The sequence below is a fragment of the Pundamilia nyererei genome, unplaced genomic scaffold (genome assembly GCF_000239375.1).
Source record: "Pundamilia nyererei isolate P.nyererei 1_Seehausen unplaced genomic scaffold, PunNye1.0 scaffold00065, whole genome shotgun sequence".
Classification (NCBI taxonomy): domain Eukaryota; kingdom Metazoa; phylum Chordata; class Actinopteri; order Cichliformes; family Cichlidae; genus Pundamilia; species Pundamilia nyererei.
Window position 1 is genome coordinate 1,362,234 of NW_005187466.1, and position 7,425 is coordinate 1,369,658.

At 39.8% G+C, this 7,425-nt stretch overlaps 1 protein-coding gene across 1 annotated transcript; it reads right to left on the reverse strand.

Annotated features, from left to right (window-relative positions):
• Positions 1-1,901: 1,901 nt before the first annotated feature.
• calhm1b (calcium homeostasis modulator 1b) lies at positions 1,902-3,478 on the reverse strand. Its single transcript, XM_005735871.1, has 2 exons — positions 3,473-3,478; positions 1,902-2,450 (listed from the first exon to the last, which is right to left on the reverse strand). Exons 1-2 carry the CDS (start codon positions 3,476-3,478, stop codon positions 1,902-1,904), a joined length of 555 nt encoding a protein of 184 aa, XP_005735928.1.
• Between the last annotated feature and the right edge of the window lie 3,947 nt (positions 3,479-7,425).

Here is a 7,425-nt window from a genome sequence, read left to right on the forward strand (position 1 = left end):
CGGTCAAGGGGAGTGCTGCTCCTCTAATCCCTAAGGGCAGGGAAAGAGGGAGGGAGAGAGTTCAATAGGATACATGCCATTTTCATTTACCCCTCCTCTCCTCCTTCCTCCACCATGCTCTAGAAATGGCATTACTCCTGAGCACGGGGGAACAGCTGGATTGGCTGCACAGAAGCACGAGCCTAAATACTCTCTTTAACACAGTGCGTGCATTGTTGGGTTCTTACAAGTTTGACTGACCCGATGTGTTGTAGCCAAAGGTTGTGTTGCCACTGTAGGCATGTGAAAGGTGATGCTTTTGGTAACAGGACGCCCTCTTGTGAAATATGGGAAAAACACCATTGTGTTGACAGCTTGCTGATGACGTGGACAGGAGACAAATTAAAGGAAAAACGTGAACTCTTCACCTCTATAGTGAGGGAGTCCAGCAGCTCTGTTAGGCTGTTTGGAGCATTTTGCTGCTCTTGCGTTGACCTGCTTATCCCTTTAGGGAGAAAGGTCATTCCATTTGACAGATTTTCTGAAATTATGGAAATTTCTGTTGTTCTAAGAGAATGGGCTCTTCAGGGATGACAGTACCCGCACAGAGCACGAGGGGTCACTAACCCTAACCCTTACCCTATGTGAAAATCATAGTTACCGGATCACAATGCAATTAAACCATTTTGGAGATGTTGGACCAGTGTTGTAGATACCATTTCTACCACCGCCATCAGGACAACAATATATTTTGAAAGAAAGTTACCCCAGCTTTCCAGCAGCATTGGACGCTCCACTGATGCTGTCTTAGAGGCATATGATAGCCAAACACTGTAATAAGACGCTTTTTATTACCCATCTTTATATAGGTATATCAAAAAGGTTACATATTCAGCTTTAATTACATTTTTCTGAAATCAATATTTAAAAGCCTTTTCAAATAGAACAGAAGCAAAGTATTTGCTCGGTGATTGTAAAATAGGGTTTACCAGGGAGTGAGTGACAGAATTGGGGCTGAGCAAGCAAATAAAGAAGATGCAAATGTAGACCTTGTTTTCGCAGTGACATGTAAATTGTTTTGACTGCGGCAACCTTTAGTTTTTGCATAAATCTTAGGTTTGCTTTATTGCAAATGCAGTATTTCTGTAGCGTTATATTCAGAGAAAATCCACATAGTAATCTCACGTGGGCAGCAGCCTCAGTTAGCTGCCATTATTCGTCTACAGGCCACAGCAGAAAAGGCAAGAAGCCGTTTCAGAAAAATCTCTGTGCATGCAGAAATAAGCAAGAAGTGTCCTTTATCACTAACAAGATCAACTTTTCATTGTTTTTTAAGATATAGGTTGCACGAGACACAGTGGGTGCTTGACGTAAACGGAGCTCTTCTAAGCGATGTTTTCATTTCTGTCTAGTTCTGCTCTGGGAATATTTATGGTGGCCTTGCACTTGAGAGCAATACAAACATTCATTAGTGTTATCAATGAGAACTCTCCAGTGTGCTCTAATAATGCTTTACTATCAGCCTGATAAAGCAGCACTTATTAGCAGCCTAGAATTTACAGACTTCAGATTTCTGCCAAGCTCAGTCCCTTGGGGAACGATGAGAGCGTGTTTTCGACAATAATTCATGACAAACAGATAAAACACAGAAATGAAAACAACAGACTTTGGATTACACCCAGTGCCAGACATGTTCTCTGTAAACTGAACTGTATGTGAACCAGAAATATGTCGACAGTTTTTGTTTTCTTAAAATCTATTATACATAGCTACATACATATAGATTATATCATCAGTCAACCAGTCAGTTAAAATAGTGTGCATTTAAATAAAGCTTAAACTGCAGTGCAGAATGCGATAATATATATTCTATCTTTCGCAAATAAAATACTCTGGAAAAAAATAGTTTCTCTTTAAACTCTTTAGACCTTACTGTAATACACCGCCCACTCTTTTTTCTCCACATCGTGAGTGTGGCTCTTTACAAACCCGTTTATTTCCCCGTTAATGTTTCCATTCATTTCCCCCTTTTTTTCATCATCTTCATGTTCTTTTCTCAGAGCCAGAGGTGGCTTACAGGTGTGCCAGTTCCACAAAACTTTGTTCATATCATCCTGGGCTCTGATACCCAACAGCTTTTCCTCATCACTCTTCCACGTGTCTTCATCTTCGTTGTCGCTCTCGTGTTTGCTGTGATGGCGGTGGAAGCTTCTCATCTCTCCGCTGATGTTCTCAAAGTATTGCTGGATGCAAACCTTGGCAAAGCTCTTGGCGTGCTCCTTACAGGTTTCATCGAACATCTTGCGTTCAATGTCAATATAATGGGACCAGTATTTGGTTTTGAGGAAGGCGGCCTGGGTGAAGCATGGCCGAATAGCTCGGATCAGGAAGGCAGTGAAGGTCATCATGAGCAAAACCATCCATCCGCATGCCTGTGAAATGCAGAAATGATAAATCCAGCAAAATGACCACTATTTTGAGCTCTCTAATGATGCACTATAAACAAACTATAGATGTTAGAAGGATCACACATAGACATCCTGCTAATCTTCACTCCTTCTGATTTATCTGTGCTTGTGCAGCTACTGAAAATCAGATGTGGTGAAGAAGGCATATTTAGCAGCTTCTTGACAGCGTCATAGCTCATTAACAGAATCTGTATATCAACTGACTTTTTAGAGATATCTTACTTTTAAGCCTGTATAATTGCCCTTCAGCTGATCAAAGACCTAAATAACAGTGTGGGTGTTTTTGGAAGAAGTGGAAGAGGTCCCAGTTCCATGAATAATAAATTTCAAGGCTTATCTATTGCTCTAATAAGCCAGCAGGAAAGCTTCAGTGAGCTCAAACTGTAAAGTGAATTATAGTCTGGCAGGGAGATTTAAGTTAAGAGCAGTCTTTGAGGAATAAAGCGAAGAAACTAAAATTAGTTTTCCTTGTTTTGAAGTTAAAATAGTTCAGTGAAATGACAGCCAGGGCTGAAGCCAGGATTTTAGAGACACTGAGGTCACGAGGGCCCACATTGGTACTCTTTTGATGGTTTTATTTAATTAGATTATTCATATTATTATTATTTTTTTTTTGTGAATTAAATTTGATTGCGTAAATGCCTTTTAAAGGACAACTCTCTACAGTTTAGAAAGATGGTGAATCTTTGGTTCCTTATTTAGTTATTCATTTAGTTGGCTTAAGAGTCAAATCTAAATCTGTTCAGCCGAACAATACTTGAAACAGCCAAATACAAACTCACCGATTTATTTTTTTTAAATTAAATATTGTCAGCTAAGGGCAGTGTTGTCATTTTGTTGTCAGTCATTTTGACTCGCCATGGAGAAAAACTGCAGGTGGTACTAATAACAGTAACAATACGTCTTTTCTATTCAGCTACTCGAGTGACAATGAGTCAGCACGAACAATACCAAGACTGTGGAATTCAGCTACCATAACTTTTTAATGGAGAAATTATTGACTGATACCAGCAGCTGGACAATACCGACATTTTGTGTTCTATTTATTTTGGTTTTGGCCTGTTTATCCACATTGTTTCTGCCAGGGAAACAAAAGAAATCTGCATAATTAAAAATTGGATCACATGAGCCAGACTTCCCTCAAAAGAGCCTCGAAAGATCCCTTAAAACAGCTTGAAATCTTTCAGCTCTTCATTCTGCTGTGTTTGAAGATGTAGTCAGCACAAACATTGGCCACTCACAATGATAAATGTCTTTTTTTTTTACCGTTGGTGTAAATCAACAAGGATGACACCAAAGTCCTTCAAGAAGCAAGGCTCACCGCTTGGCTCCCATCTTAGCAAAATCTTTAGGCAGGTATGTGGGGGTTTATTTTTAAACGGCTAAATGAATGGAGAGAAGGCCATAAAAGTTATTTTCTTTATGATCATAGGGACAAACCTGAAAAAACCCCCACTAACAACTAAAGCTGCTTTATTATGGCTCTAGAGCACAGAATAAAATTCATGTTGTGGTTACAGTAGACAGAGAAAAAATAATATGTTAAAACTTTCAGGAGCATCTATTGTGCACTTGTGTCAATGGAACAACATGATTGGCTCATACACCGATCAGACATAACATTTATCTCCTTATCATCTCACCCTTTAGTGGGTGAGATATATTAGTGTTCTCAAAGCTGAGTTTTAGAAGCAGGAAAAATGGGCAAGTCTTAGTATTTGAGCAAGTTTGACAAGGGCCGAATTGTAATGGGTAGGCCACTGGGTCAGAGCATCTCCAAAATTGCAGCTGTGTGGTGTTCTTGGTCTGCAGTGGTCAGTATCTATTAAAAGTTCAAGGAAAGAAGAGTTGTGAACAAGGGTCACGGGCAACCAAGGCTCACTGACGAGTTTAGGGTGGGGAGGCTGGTCCATGTGGGCCAATCCCACAGATGAGCTGCTGTAGCTCAAAAAACTTAATGCTGGTTCTGACAGAAAGGTGTCAGAAAACACAGTGCTTCTTATTATTATTATTATTATTATTATTATTATTATTATTGCTGAGCCCTGTCAACCACCAAAAATGTGTGCATCAGAACTGGACCGTAGAGCAGTGAAAGAAGCTAGCCTGGTGTGATGAGTCACATTTTCTTTGACATCACTGGGATGGTCAGGTGCATGTGAATTGCTTACCTGGGGAACACTTGGCACCAGGATTCACTATGAAGAAGGATAGCTGGCAGAGGCAGTGTAATGCTTTGATAATGCTCTGCTGGGAAATCTTGGGCCCTGCCATCCACGTGGGTGTTACCTTGATATTACCAACCTAAGCATTGATGTAGACCATTTACACCCTGTCATGAGAACAGTATTCCCTGATGTCTGTGGCCTCTTTCAGCAGGATAATGAGCTCTACTAACAAGCAAAAATGGTTCAGGGATAGATTGAGAAGGACAACAAAGAGTTTGAGGTGTTGACCAATCAAGCATCTGTGGGATGTGTTAGACCAGGGGTCCCCAATCCCAGTCCACGAGGGCCGGTGTCCCTGCAGGTTTTAGATGTGTCCTTGATCCATCACAGCTGATTTTAATGGATAAATTACCTTCTCAACATGTATTGAAATTCTCCAGAGGCCTGGTAATGAACTAATCATGTGATTCAGGTGTGTTGACCCATTGTGAGATCTAAAACCTGCAGGGACACCGGCCCTCCTGGACTGGGATTGGGGACCCCTGTGTTAGACAAACATATCTGATCCACGGAGGCCACACCTCTCATCTTACAGGATTTAAAGGATCCGTTGCTAACATTTTGGTGCCATATACCAAAGCAGAACTTCAGGGGTCTAATGGAGTCCATGTATCCACAGGTCAGGACTTTTTTTTGCCAGCAAAAGAGGAATCAACACAATATTAGTTGGTCATAATGTTACGGTTGATCGGTGTATGTTTCCCATTTTGGCTATTAATATGCTTTTTGGATGAAGATATATTGGTGTATCCTCTAAATGCAGTGTTTTCACTGTTTATTTCACACTTGTATATTTAATGTTATCTTTTTTTCTCAATTCTACTAAAAGTAACATTCTTGTATTTGGCCCTGACAGTTTCACTAAGGAGGTCAGTCAGCACATCGGCCCCACATCGGCGGTAATTAGATCATCTTCTAAGAAGCTTTTGGTATCATCTTTGAACAACATCTAAAGTTTGAATCTCTAAGCTCTCTAATATCTTAATCTCTAAGAATGTCTAAACTCATCCAGTCCAGTCTATTTCAAAAGTCAGACCTTAACTATCTGGAACTTTTAGTCGACACTTCAATTTTCTCTCGCCTTGATTATTTTAACTCACTTTTCACTTGTATCTCTCAGTTCTTCATAGCAAGTCCTATTATTAACACGTAAAGCTCTACATGAGCAGGCCCCTGCTTATGCAGTGCATCAGGAAAGTATTCATAGCTTTTTACTTCTTCCACATTTCGTTAAATTTATTTTCAACACAAAATTCTGCCCACCCCTTAATGATAAGTTTTCCTAAGTAAAAAAAAAAAGCTTGAAATTCTTACGAATTTATCAAAATGAATAAATACATAAAAATAGAAAATGTACATAGATTTTACAGCCTTTGCTTCACCGTAGGCATGGTATTGGCCCAGTTTCTGCCAGACATATTGCTTGGCATTCAGGCCAAAGAGTTAATATTTATTTCATATTTGTTTAATCTCGTCAGGGTCGAGAGAAAGAGCAAGGCTGGATTTCTGTGGAATGGCTATTGGGTTCTCGGTCACCTCCATGACTAAGGCCCTTCTACCTTGATTGCTCAGATTGACCATGCGGCCATCTCCACAAAGAGTCCTGGTGGTTCCAAACTACTTAAATGTATGGATGATGGGATCTAGTGTGCCCATTTGGACCTCGACAGAATCCTCTCTCTGAGGGTATTAATATAGCACCAAATCACAATGAGAGTCACCACAAGGCATTTTATATTGTAAGATAAAGACCCTACAATAAAATAACACTCAATGCATCATGACTTCAGTAACCGCAGCCTATTGCAGCATAACTAAGGGAGGATTCAGGGTCACCTGATCCAACCCTAACTATATGCTTTGTATAAAAGAGTAGTTTTAAGCCTAATATTAAAAGTAGAGAGGGTGGTGTTTGGTCTCCTGAATCCAAACTGGGAGCTGATTTCACAGAAGAACCAAGCTGAATTCTCCGGCTCCCATTCTACTTTTAAAAACACTACGTAACAAAAGTAGTCCAGCAGTCTGAAAGCAAAGTGCTTTACTGGGGGTGTTTGGTACTCTGAGATCTTTAAGATGAGATTGGCCCTGATTAATCAAGACCTTGTATGTGAGTTGAAGGATTTTTAATTTCATTCCGGATTTAACAGGGAGCCAATGAAGAGAAGTCAATATTTCTCCCACAGTGGCTTCTCTTCATTGGCTTAACAGGTGTGTGCCTTTCCAATTCATGTCCAATCAACTGAATTTACAACAGGTGGCCTTCAATCAACTTGTACAAACGTCTAACAAAGGATCAGTGGAAATAGGATACACCTGAGCTGAATTTTGAGTGACACGGGAAAGGCTACGAATGCTTATGTGCATGTTATGTTTTTTGTTTTGTTTTTTTTAAATAAATTTGAAGCAATTTTCCACTTTGTCATTATGGGATATCATGTGTAGATTATTGAACTGAAAAATAAACTTAATCCATTTTGGAATAAGACTGTAACATAAAAAATGTGGAACAAGTAAAGGATACTTTATGGTTGCACTGTATATCAAAGCTGGTGAGACCTTATCACTCAAATCATTTGATGAAGGTCTCCTATTTGTTCCGCGTGCTTTACATTAAAACCAGAGTCTATCTAGCTTATAACCTTGGAACAGCCTTTGTCAGCCTACGAGTTCAGCCGATTCAGTGATTTCTTTTCAACCACTGCCAAAAAGTCTTGATTGAGGGTAGCTTTCCCTAATCTTTCTCCCATTAT